The 13,333-nt window shown below is 46.9% G+C and overlaps 1 protein-coding gene across 1 annotated transcript in view; it reads left to right on the forward strand.

Moving 5' to 3' along the window:
• Stab2 (stabilin 2) overlaps positions 1 to 13,333 on the forward strand; it is a 135,569-nt gene that overhangs the window by 73,672 nt on the left and 48,564 nt on the right. The window contains exons 32-38 of the mRNA XM_026784626.1: positions 971 to 1,069; positions 1,159 to 1,266; positions 2,676 to 2,807; positions 6,772 to 6,900; positions 8,408 to 8,464; positions 10,002 to 10,094; positions 11,238 to 11,433. Of these exons, the coding sequence (XP_026640427.1) occupies positions 971 to 1,069; positions 1,159 to 1,266; positions 2,676 to 2,807; positions 6,772 to 6,900; positions 8,408 to 8,464; positions 10,002 to 10,094; positions 11,238 to 11,433 (814 nt within the window). The remainder of the gene's footprint in view (positions 1 to 970; positions 1,070 to 1,158; positions 1,267 to 2,675; positions 2,808 to 6,771; positions 6,901 to 8,407; positions 8,465 to 10,001; positions 10,095 to 11,237; positions 11,434 to 13,333) is intronic.

Raw genomic sequence — 13,333 nt, forward strand, 5'->3', positions numbered from 1 at the left:
CAATGGCCTCGCGCCCACCCTCCAGTCACATGATGGCCTCCAGCCACACACTCACCTCCGGTCACCGCCTGGCTCGGGAACCTAACCTGGCTCCTCGGCTGGCTGTCAGCGCTGCTCACCACCAGTCCGTCTTCCTGCACCGTCAAGCGCGAGAAGATGGCCGAAGATGGCATCTGGAGAGCTCCGGAAGTGACGTTCCTTCATTTGCATACTCACACCCGGCAGCCAATGGCATGGCGAGTGCCTCAGGGCCTCGACTCCTCCTCTTCCGGTCTCAGTCTTCCTCCCGCAGATGGCGTTCTGGGGTCTTGGTTCACGGTCTCTGTCTGGCCCCCCCTGTCCTTTGCTGAGCTCTTCCAGGGCAACCAGGGCCCCATCAATATCGGCCGAGACTGCAGGGAGGAGGAAAAGAAATGTTACCGCATTCGGGTTCTAGAAGGAGAAGATTGGGAGGAAAAGGGAGGGGTCGCGTAGCTGGGGGAAGGTCTCAGCAACAGCTCATTTGCACATTTGCACGAGGCCCTGGGCTCCAGACCTGGATCGCATGCACACACAACCAGAAATCTAACTATGTATGGAAAATGGTCCTATCTCTTCTTTTTACCAAGCAACATGTTTTCTTATAAGGCAAATTCAGGTTTATAGTAGACTTAAGGGTCCCAGGATAAGAAGCAAAGAATTCAAAGGCTAAGTTCATGAAAGTTAGAGGGGATTCCTAAGGAGAGCTAAAAAGTCTTTTACATGAGAGGACGTTTTCCCCAAATGGAGAGTAAATTTAAGGAGAACTTAAAAGTGAACGAATATTTCCAGTTCTTCTATAGTGGTCACTTTGCATCCTGGAATAACTTGTTCTGAAAATTACCAAAAAGTTTTTAGTCACTTCTGCCCAAAGAACCCAACAGGGCTTCCGTGTGGACAGCAAACGGTACCAAAATTTGCTAAATAGAATTTCGGGGCTTTCTGTTCCCAGGTGCTGGTGCCCCCAAGAAGTCTGACTGGCTCCCTACCAAACCTCCTCACCCGTCTGGACCAGATGCCCAACTACTCCATCTTCCGAGGCTATATCATTGCAAGTACCATCTTCTCTGCATAACCATCTTGTGAAGCGGCCAGGGCCCGGGCAGTGCCCTCACTGGCTGCCCTGTCTTTGCTTTGCAGCAATACAATCTGGCAAGCGCGATCGAGGCTGCAGATGCTTACACTGTGTTTGCTCCAAACAATGAAGCCATCGAGAGTTATATCAGGGAAAAGAAAGCCATGACTCTAGTAAGTATCACCCGCCATCATCAACATTTTTCTCTTTAAGATTGGCTTCTATTTTTAAATGGGGTTGTGAGCGTGGGTGTGTGCATGTGTGTGTGTATACGTGTGGGTATATATGTGTACATGTAGAGTGTAGATAGAAACTGCACATTGGTTTCCTGGCTGCCCAGACCTGAATATTCACACAGAAACTATATTAATTATAACACTGCTTGGCCAATGGCTCAAGCATATTTCTAGCTAGCTCTTCTATCTTAAATTAACCCATTTCTATTACTCTATGTATTGTCATGTGGCTTGTAGCCTTACCAGTCCTCTGGCATCTTGCTTCTTGGGCAGCTCACTAGCATCTCTCTCCACTCCACCCCTCTTCATCTGTGAGTCCTTAGTTTGATTGTCCTACCTAACTTTATCCTGCCTTGCTATAGGTCAATCAGCTTTATTATTAACCAATGAGAGTAATGCATATTCAAAGTATACAGAAGGATTGTCCCACAACAGAGAAAGAAAGAAACTAAAATATAATTTACCTAGTGTCCATGAAAGTATGTATTCCCTTTTTATGTGAAAAAAAGTCCTTAACATCTCATTAGGGATATGAAAATATTAATTTGCATATCAAAGAATTATAATTATCTATAATTACAGTCCAAACTAATTATGTAAGTGGAAACCACTTGAGAATTTGCAGATAGATTTTCTCCACAGTGTTATCTTTTAATGTCAGAAAAAAATTACCCCTTTGCCACTGCAATTCTGGGTTGGTTTTTTTTTTTTTTTGGTTTTTTTTTTGGGGGGTATTTTTAGTCTTTTGAGACAGTTTCTATCTGGGTGACAGCGCTGGCTGTCTTGGAACTCACTCTGTAGACCAAACTGGCCTCAAAATTGCAGAGAGCATCCCAAGTGCTAGGACTAAAGGTCTGCTCCACTACCTCCCAACAGCACTTTTTTTTTATTTCAAAACTCTTCGCATTGATATAATTGATTGCAGTTATCTTGGATAGTGTTTTTGAAAGCATGTTTCTACTTGGGAATATTTTGTTTTAATGGGACTAAAATATTTGGAATAATTTTCATGTTCTTGTCAGTAATACTTTCTATTTTATTTAGAAGTATATAATTTTTATGATATTAATTGCTAAGGCTCTTTTTATGTTCAATTTTTGAAGCTGAAATCTTTGTAATATCAAAGAAATCATTTTCAAAATCTACTCACTGCTTGGATCATGCCAGTCTAGGTACTGTTGGCGGTCCTACCTGGAGATTCACAGCTCGCCTTATTGCCTAATACCTCTGTGTTCTGGTGTCTTGCGCACGGACAAGGCACTACTTCTCTTTGCGGCCCCATGGCTCCAGCACAGTGGAGCCGAATCTAGTCCACTGGCTGACTTCTCCTTATGTGTGTGACACAGGAGGAAGACGTTCTTCGGTACCACGTGGTCCTGGAGGAGAAGCTCCTGAAGAATGACTTGCACAACGGCATGCACCGAGAGACCATGCTGGGCTTCTCCTACCTCCTCGGCTTCTTTCTCCACAATGATCAGGTACATCTCTTTAAAAAAAAAAAAAAAACTCAAGAGCAGGTGTCTCAGAGACTCTCAACCCTCATCTCTTCCGTACTGGAAGAATACCTCCTGTCCTCCTAAGCCTTATCAACAAGGAAAGGTTGTTTCTGTTGAATCAGAAAGCAGTGGATAAAGGACATGCTCAGTCTCCCATTCACAGGTCATGTGATCAGCCAAGCCCTACCAACTTCGGAGTCCAAACAGTAACAGGCGCTCAACCCAACAGAGTATCTTCAGTCTGCAAGATGGAAGGGAGGTTTGTTTCTCAAAAAAAAAACTTGCAGGGTGTGGCACTGGCTTCAGGAATTCAGGAGTCTAGTTGTAATGGTCTGCTCTGTCCCTTTAAGAGACAAGCCACGCCCACTCCCTCCCTGCCAAGGCAAGCTGATCTTAAGCTTCCAGCCTGAATCCCTTCCTTTCCATCTCTCTCTGTCAGCTTCTGTCTCTCCCTTCTCCCCACCCCTCCCCTTCCCCATCTCTCTCTGTCTCTGTGTCTCTCTCTCTGCTCCTCTCCCCTTTTCCCTTTTCCCCTTCATAACCCACTAAATAAATATCCAACCTCACTCTGCATGGTGTGCTTATCCATATCTCTGTCTCTTGCCAGCCACATAGCTCCCTGCCCAGAACCAGCCACCTTCGGAGACCTGCGGCGTGGTCTCGTGGTGTGCCCATCCATCTGTCTATCCCCATGGGACTGGCTGTCCCCTTGAGGTCTCTCTCCCACCACAAGGCTCCCTGCTTGGGACTCGCTGCCCCTCATGGCCCACTGCAGCCACTTGGGGAACCGCACGGTCCCTGCCTGAGACTGGTTGTTCTCGGCCTGCCTGCCTGCTGCCACTTTGGGGACCTGCAGCATCGTCTCATGGCCCGCTGCCTGCTGTAACCACTTGGGGATCCGCAGCATTTTTACTTAAACCATAACACTAGTGATATACATTAAGGTCTGCAGTCAAACAAATGACCATTAATATCGCATAATCATGGGAATACATCCACCACCACAGTGGCATTCCAGTGATCACCTCACACAATACCTACATAGTTAAATGGTTAGCGTTCATAAAAAAGACTTCCTGAAACTAGTTATTATAGTTGTGATATAAAATTCTGCTCCTGTAGTGCAAATGCCACATTTTAAAACTGTATGAAATTTTAACAAGAAACAATATAATTCTAAAATAAATTATCAGAAGAAAAATTTGTTGCCTGGTCTACCAAGTGAGTTTCAGGACAGCCAGGGAAACACAGAGAAACCATCTCAAAAAAAAAAAAATAGAACCACTGTGGAGCCAGGCATGGAGATTATGGAGACAGTTTTAGTGAAGCTTTCTGTTGCTGTGATAAATGCCATGAGAGAGGGCAAGGCAGGCTCTGGAGCAGAGGCCACAGAGAAGTGCTGCTTACCAGCTTGTTGCTGGCTTGCTCAGATTGTTTCTTACATACCCACAGACCACCTGCCCAGGGGTAGTACCACCCACAATGGGCTGGGCTCTCCCACATCAATCATCAATCAAGAAAAGGCCCTATGTATGTGCCTACAGGCCAATCCTAAAAAGGCATTTTCGTGGTTAAGATTCTTCCAAATGGCACTACCTTACATCACAGAGGCTAAGGAAAAAGGATCACAAGTTTAAGACAGTCCTAAGGTGACCCGAGTGTCATGGTCTGAATGAGAATGACCTCCATAGGCTCTTACATTTGGATGCTTGGTCCTTGATTAATGGAACTGTTTGGGAAGGATTAGAAGGTGTGGCCTTTTCAGAACAGGTATGGCAGCAGGCTTTAGAGTTTCGAAAGTTCAGACCAGACCCAGCAGCTTCTCCCTCCCTCATTCCTTCCCTCCCTCTGTCTCTCTGTCTCTGTCTCTCTCTCTCTCTCTGTCTCCCCCTCCCTCTCTCTGTGTGTCTTTCTCTGTCTCTCTCTCAGCTACTGCCCCAGTGCCATGCCTGTCTGCTCCCCTCCGTGATGAGCGTGGACTAACTCTCCAAAACTGTAAGCCAGCCCTCCATTAAATGCTTCGTTTTTTATAAGAGTTGCCCTGGCCGTGGTATCTCTTCACAGCAACAGACAGTAGTTAAGACACTCAGCTACGTAGCGAGGACTTGCCAGAGGGAGATGGAGGGCAGCAGGAGAGTATAAGCACACTATATTGGGATGAGCATTTAATGGTGCAGTCTTAGAAGCAATAATATTATTTGATCCTTTAACAAGATAAAATCTTTTAAAATTTCTTCACTGATGCCATCATTGAAATAAATAAATTTGTATGTAAACCTTAAAAAAAATTACGTAAACATCTAGTTAAATCCAGGTGCAGTGGCACGTGCCTTTAATCCTAACACTTGGGAAGTAGATGCACACAGATCTCTGTGAGTTCAAGGCCAGCCCGTTCTACAAAGTGAGTTCCAGGACAGCCAGGACTGTTATTCAGAGAAATCCTGTTTCAAAAATCCAAAATTAAAATTAAAAAAAAAAACATCCAAAGATTTTTATAAAGAACTCTTTTACTTTCTTCATTGCTTGTAGAATAATCTAATCCCAAACTCTGACTCCATATCCATGTTCAGAGTCTAGCAGATATATTTTCCTTATAAATAAATTTATTTTTTCAGAAATAGCAATGATCTTATTGATAGAAAGCTTTTTTGTTGTTATTTTTAGTCTTTCCTCTCTATTTCGTGAAGTAGAGATGAATATTAATGCTGTTAATGGAGCTCCCGTCAGTGCTGTGACGTTCATTTTCTATTAGCCCAGAAATCTCCCGATTTGGAGCAGACTTTAACAATATAAGCATTGCTTCTGCTTTCTCTGTGGCCATGGCAGCAGAGGGAAAGTGCTTTCTAATTGAGTAGGTGTGTTTATGTAAAATTTTCAACGAAACCCTTAATTCCCTGCATATATCTCATGGTGGAAACGATTCAGATCCTTTAAGTGCCAAATTAAGTAGGAACACATCAGATGTTCTGCTCTCGGGGTGTTCAAAAATAGCTCAACATCTTGGAGTTCTGGAAGTTTGTGCTGTCGTCACTATTTGAGCCTAAATGAGTTTTCCTCACGGTTTTCTCAGTGTTTGTTGACCTTGAAATGGCAGTGTGGAGCTCAGTCCTCACATACCCCAACATCCAAACAGAGATCCCTTCGCTGCCAGCCAATCATACACAGTAGCGATTTCAACAGTAAGAATCGTTGATGATACCATTTGATACTTTTGTGAATTTTTAAATCCTTATTGAAGACCGACACATTATGCTCCATGCACTAAGTTTTCTCCCTCACCCATCCTCATTCTCATTTTTGCCTTCCTAGGAGTTGCTGGAAAATTAGCCACGAGCTAGAGACACGCGGAAAGGATGCATTGTGTTCCCTGTGTCTTGGTTAGGGGAGACGCCCATGCCTGTGGACCACACAGCACAGGCGAGCGTGTCCATAAAGCCAGATTCTCAGCTGGCACAGCCTGAGCTTTTAAGGCGGCCGTTTTAAAGCAAACATAAACCAGTTAATCTGAGAGATGGGACATGCCCTGGAGATGATGTAGAGCGACATTTTCCTTTACTAAGAGGAATGCTGAGGTTTGGGAAAGCCATTGGCCCAATACCACACAGCTTCATAGGGCCAGTTGCAGGACTGTGATTCAGATTCCCCTTTTCCACGCCAGCCAAACCGGAATATCTCCCAGACTGTTGTCATATTTTTTTTATTTTTTATTTTTCGAGACAGGGTTTCTCCGTAGTTTTTGGTTCTTGTCCTGGAACTAGCTCTTGTAGACCAGGCTGGCCTTGAACTCACAGCAATCCGCCTGCCTCTGCCTCCCGAGTGCTGGGATTAAAAGCATGTGCCACCACCGCCCAGCCTGTTGTCATATTTTTGAGGGCCCCACTTCCTGTCTTCTGAATCTCCCTGAATACCACCCTAGTAAAACCACATCCGATTCTCTCATTTGCAGCTGTTTGTAAACGATGCTCCAATAAACTACACCAACGTGGCCACAGATAAAGGAGTGATCCACGGTCTGGGGAAAGTTCTGGAAATTCAGAAGAACAGATGTGACGAAAACGACACCACCATTGTGAGAGTAAGTTATATCAGGGGCCAGCGGGGAAAATAATTGGTTATGATTTTTTAAAAATTTTAAATGGGGCCAGGGAGATGTCTCGGTGGGGGAAGGTGCTTGCCACAGAGTCCCGAAAACCCCTATGGTGAGAGGAGCAACGTGAATTCTGCAAGTTGTCCTCCACACGTGTACAGTTGCAAGCATGCACACAGCTACGCATGCGCGCACACACACAAAATGTAATAAAAATCTTTAAATAATAACAGCCTTACTTAAGGGTTTTCTATGAGGTGATCTCAATTTAACTCAAAACCTCCTCCTTTGTTATGACTGGGGCTGTAGCTCAGAAGAAAGTGCTGGCCTCGAGTGCATGAGGCCTGGGTTCCATCCTGAGCACTGAAGAGGCATCTGTTTTGTGAGCATCTCTGGCGTACCAACAAAGAATGCAAGGCTGTAGACGGCAGGGATGAGCCAGACACAGCCCAGAGCTCAGCAGGCTGTCACCTAATGGGATGAGCTATGCCTAGCTTGCCTGGGGAAGGGGAGGTAATGACAGTGTTGAGCAAGATTCTGAAGCCTCAGTTCCCCTGCAGAGGGAAACCATGCCAGGGAGAGGTCAGTGGTTCACCCGAGACAGGTACTGACTAAGGCTGGTGGACCAGAAGATGCATGTGGAAATGAGCCAATTCAGTGCGGGGCGGATGCACAAGGGCAAGCCGGTGGCTGCAGACTGTGTGACAGTGCGGTACCTGTCAGTGATAGGAGCAGCTGCTGGGGTTTATTAGGTATTTAACCCAGCACTCTAAACACTTTACATGTGTTAACCCACGTGATCCTCACAGCACCCCCCAAAAACTAAGGACGTTGACTGTCTCCAGTCTACAGATAGAAAAGGAGCCACGGGGAGGTTCTGCAAGTGGCAGAGACGGAATTCATATCTAGGCTCCTTGGCCCTAGAAACAATTCACAAAGTGACACTTCACTGTCAGGCAGGAACCAGTAGAGACACAGTGACCGTCTCCCCATCTGGAAGGTGGCACTCAGAAGTTTCTGCCTTTCTGTCTTGTGTTCTCTGTACGTGTTATTTTGGTGGTGGGTTCCAGACCTGCAGCCCCCAGCAGCACCATGTTTTGTCAAGGCAGGCTCTGTGTGTGACACATTGTCTCTTCATCTGACCCAGGTCACTAAACAAGGCTTCAGTGCATCAGTCAGTTGGTGCTAGAGAATTCAGATTTAGGTGGGCGATGTCTCTGTGTTTTAAGAGGCTATTGGATTCCTAGGACTGCTGTAGATGAAAGCGGTGTTCAGACATGCGAGACCTGGAGCCAAAGGCCCGTCCCAGGGAACGCTAGCCCGTCCCAGAGAACGCTAGCCCGTCCCAGAGAACGCTAGCCTGTCCCAGAGAACACTAGGGGGGGGCGAGCAGATGTTCTAAAACCTGCAGCTCCAAACTCTTATTTGCAGCTTCATTTTGCACTGAAATTAATAACCTTGACATGACCTCTTTATCTCTATACTTCTTACCAAGGGAATTTGTGGGAAGTGTTCCCAGGAAACAATCTGCCCACTTGGAACAAAACCACTCGTAAGTACAATACTTTTATCTTATTTAAAAAAAAAAAAAAGTCTCTAGAGAAGAGAGAGTCCAAATTGGAAAGCATGTATTTTCTTCTGCCCCCTTCCTTCCCTGGGTTTATTTCTAGCTTTTTATGCACTGTGCATTTTTTTTTAAGGAAAGGGGTTACTTTGGCTTCCAGGTGGAGGTTCTGGCCCCTGTGGTGAGGAACTCACAGCAGCAGGAGCCTGTGGCAGCTGGGCACGCTGCATAGCCCGTCCAGAATCGGGGCTGGGGTAGCTTGGGCTCTGCTCACTTGCTTTTTTTTTTAATCTTTTTATTACTTTTTATTAATGAAATTTATTCTTTGTCAGTTCCTTAAGCATATATAAAATACATTCTGATTAAACCCACCCCCAGCCTCTCTTACCCATCAGCCCACACAAGCCAGTCTCATGTCCCACTGAGTTTAACCAGGGCTGTTACTGTCGCCATGGATGTGGGACTGTCCACAGAGCATGATGGGAACGTGTCTCCAGCAAGGAAGACAGAACTGAAGACAATGACCACCCCCCCCCATCCATCAAATAGTTTCCTCAGGAAGAGTAGGGCCCCATGGGCTCATCCCCCGTCCTTGACGGCTCACAGGCCCAGTCTTGGGCAAGCCCAGAGCTGTGAGCTCATGGTTGCAATGGCTGTGTCACGCCTGGAGAATATGCTTGGAGCACCCTTCTCCCATTGGTGTGCGTCTTCATAGCCTTGAATACAGGATTGTGAGGGACTAAGGGCAGTTTAATTCATAATGAAAATAGAAAGAGGCCCATAAACCACCATGCAATCCAAGAAAGCACGTTTCACTTTCTTCATCTTTTTATACTAACTGGTTAAGGACAGCAGCAAGCTATTCTATGAGCGATGGCCGTCTCCTTGTCCCGTAGCCAGCCTGATAGGCTCCTCCCACCTGGTTCCCTTTTGTAATTGAAGTCACAACTGACCTTCCCAAAGAAACAGGTGTAAACGTTAAAAAGGTAGACACATCTTTAAATTTATTACCAATCTGTTTCTTACAGCTTCTTTTTATATAAAAGCTGTTTCCACTAACAACCATGACAGAGAATGAGTCTCTGTATAATTCATGATAAATAACGAATACCAAGTCTCTCACTTGGTTTTAATATGGGAGTATATATTATAAATCTTTATGAGCAAACAGTTCTTTCTTGGAGTTGGCAAACTATAAATCAATAAACAAATTAAAGCTTAAGTTTAATGAATATACGGGGCTGGAAGGATATTATTATCTGGCTTTTTAAAAAAAAATCCTCCAAATTTGATTTAGTCTTCTGGAAAAACATTCTTGGCGACCACTGCTTTACAGTATAACTTTGGGCTTTGCCCCCTCCCTAGAATGGACAGCACTGGGGTTCGCTTGTGTTCTTGCTTATGACGTAGCACCAAGAAGCCACAACCCACCCTTTCCAGAACATGTTAGGGAAAAAGGGTCACCCAGTTCCTCACTTAGAGGAATTGGCACGCTCTTTTCCTAACTAAAGGAGTGACTTCACAGGGCGAGACCAGGAAGTGCATCTATACCATTTACTTCATGGGGAAGAGGTCCGTCTTCCTGGGGTGCCAGCCAAAGTGTGTGAGGACCGTCATCGTGAGTATGCGCGAGCCTTCTGAGTGCCCAGTATCAGTACAGTCATTCACACACTAACTTCCCAGAGTGCTTCAGCGGGGTTCTTCCCCACCTGCTCCTCATCTCCATCACTGCTGTCGTAGTGCCGGTGACAGGAAAATGTGGGAAAACCCGCAATCAGAAAGTGGGTAAAAGGCCAAGCCTCAGCTGGGTTAGGAGGAACCTGGGGTGGAAGGTGAAGGGGCCGGCCCTTTTCTCACCACATGCTTCTGCGATGACACTTAGCGCCATTAATTAGTTAATTAAATGTAACAGGAGACAAAGGACATAGCAAGGGCACTCGGTCATGCAGAACATGGAACCCCAATACCCAGGATCTCTGAATGTCACTTTGGAATGTTCTGAAAATTTCCTTATGACTTACTGTCCTGCTTCTTCCCCGGAGGATGAGCCCCCTTCTTCCATGGGATTATACACTGCAGAGCGTGGGACTGGAGAGAGTCTTATGTCTTACTGCACTTAATAATAAAGGCAGCGAAGGCAAACAGACCTCCAGTGGGACTTCCCTGACCCACAAGAGACTCTCGGAGAATGCCAAAGCATCCACTCTTTCTGTAGATGAAGCACCATCCAGCAGAAGGGCCCCTGGTTTGGAGGTGCTGAAGGCTTGTTGGGTCCTCCCACCCCTCCAGGCTCACCTGTGTTAGTCTTTGTTGCTTGGAGCCCCAGCCTATAACCCCAGGCTCAGGAAGTAGAAGATGTTCAGCTCTCCTGGGTAGCACCAGCTAAATGAGGCCCTGTCACAACAACAACAACAACAGTAATAAACTTTTAATGTGGCCCAAACTGGCTTCACACTGGCCGCCCTCCTAAGTGCTAGGATGACAGGCATGCACCACCAGCCTGGTCCCTTTGGTTTGTTCTTCCTGCTTCCCCTCCTGGGCATTCTCCATTTTCATCTCATGACTTTTGATTTTCCCCTTCCCTGCCTGCGGGGCTGGCAAGCTACCTAGGACATGGCTGAGCCTCACTCCGTCCTCAGAGGGCTCTGTCCCCTGGTCCCTAAGAAACCCTGGAGTCCAGGAAACAGGCGGGCTCACACGGGATCCCAGGAGTCCCCAGAGCAGAAGATAAACCATGCACCACCTCGTCCTTCCCTTCCAGACAAAAGCGTGCTGTGCCGGCTTCTTTGGCCCACAATGCCAAGCCTGCCCCAGGAAAGATCAGAATGTGTGCTCTGGGAACGGCTTCTGTCTGGACGGCGTGAACGGCATCGGCACGTGCAGATGTGAGCAGGGCTTCAATGGGACAGCCTGCGAGACCTGTGTAGAGGACAGGTACGGTGTCCACTGTGACCAAGGTGAGTATCGCCCCTGCCCAGACCCCAACCCCCTCAGTCCTCCAGACTGAGCTGCAGCGTGGGATGGAAGAGCAGCAGCTTCAATACCCTCTGCCCAGCTTCTCCTCAGTCCTCCAGACCTAAGCTGGGCAGCAGCATGGGGTGGAAGAGCAGCAGCTTCAATACCCTCTGCCCAGCTTCTCCTCAGTCCTCCAGACCTAAGCTGGGCAGCAGCATGGGGTGGAAGAGCAGCAGCTTCAATACCCTCTGCCCAGCTTCTCCTTGGGCAGCAGCAATGACCCAGCATTATACTGCAAAGTGTAAGACTCTGTGAGCCAGTTAGAGTAGTCTCAGGACTCGGGAAGCTAAGGCAAGAAAATGTCCTGAGTCTGAGACCAGCTTGGGCTACAGTGAGAGTCGCTGATGTTTGTTTGTTTGTTTGTTTGAAGCCTGTGCTGTTTCATTCATGTAGAGCAGTGTTCGAAAACATTTCCTGTCACTGATCTGGATGTATCCACCGACCCCCAATTGTTTGCTGACATTTCCAGCCCAACTCCGTCTCTCAGTTTGCCTGTGTGTGCTAATCACCATGATTAAACTTTCTCCGTGGGCTCGCTCAATAGTTAGTTGCGGGGGGGAGGGGGGGGGTGGTGAGGCCAGATTTGTCCTAATGACTCATTTAACCCCAAAGGAATGTCATCTGCACTGGGGCTGCTGTACCCATCTCACAAATAAGCATATTAAGGCCAGAAACGTGAATGAGTTTCCCCAAGGTCAGCTGATGAGAAGCTGACCTCAATTCTGGATACATACCTTTCTGGACCCCTAAACCATCGCCTCCACTGTCGCTGCTTTCACCAGCAACCTAAGTCAGACTTAGCTAATACATAACTGGGTGGCTGAAATCTGGCCATATGTCATTAAGTTAGACTGCTGATTTACCTTCCGGTGCTGTTTGAGAGACTCGCTTCCATTCAGGTAGAACTTCCTAACCTAGAACTGTGGGGGACTCCATGCTGTCCACCAAGACCCAGAGCTGAATGCTTTTGGTGAGCAGTGGCGTTCATAGCTTTCACCAAGTTTGTTTTTGTTTGTTCGTTTATTCTTTTACAACCTCCTAAACACATATCTATCATATTCTTTCATCAAGGTTCCCACCATTATCGTCTCTCTTCCCCTGCCCTTCCCACTGAACCCCTCTTCTTCCCAAGCCCCCCTTCCTATCCTCATATCTTTTTTATGAACCACTGCATCTAATTAGGGTTGACTGTTATTTACTTGAGCAAGGTCAGTGTGCCAGTGGCTACCCTACGCTCCCGTCGTAACCTTTAACTCCCTCAGAAGGAGTGGGGCTTTACAAACTCCTGCCATCCCTGGGTGTTGATGAGCCCAGTGTCACGCAGGTCTAGTGCAGGCAGCAGTGGCTGAACCATGAACTATAACAGTGCCGATCTGAGTTAATGGGCACAGAACAGCCGCATCGTGTCCAGACCACAGTGATCACGGCACTCCTTCCCGCTGTGTCCTTCCCACCCCCTCTTCCATGCTGTGCCCTGAGCCTGGAGGGCATCTTAGCCGCTTTTCAGTGGCTGTGACAAAACGCCATGACAAAGACAACTTACAAAAGAAAGTGTCTAATCTGGGGGCTCGTGGTTCCAGAGGGTCATGACTGTCATCTGACTCACAAGCATGAGGCAGAGAGGGAGCTATCTGGAAACAGTATGGGATCTTGGAACCACAAAGACCATCCCCAGTGACTTGCCTCCAGCAAGGCCACACCTCCTCCAGCAAGGCCACACCTCCTCCAACAAGGCCACACCTCCTAAGCCTCCCAAAACAGTTCTACCAACTAGGGACCAAGCATTCAAATATATGAGCCTATGGGAGCCAGTCTTATTCAAATACATGAGCCTATGGGAGC

Source organism: Microtus ochrogaster, chromosome 24, assembly GCF_000317375.1.
Source record: "Microtus ochrogaster isolate Prairie Vole_2 chromosome 24, MicOch1.0, whole genome shotgun sequence".
Classification (NCBI taxonomy): domain Eukaryota; kingdom Metazoa; phylum Chordata; class Mammalia; order Rodentia; family Cricetidae; genus Microtus; species Microtus ochrogaster.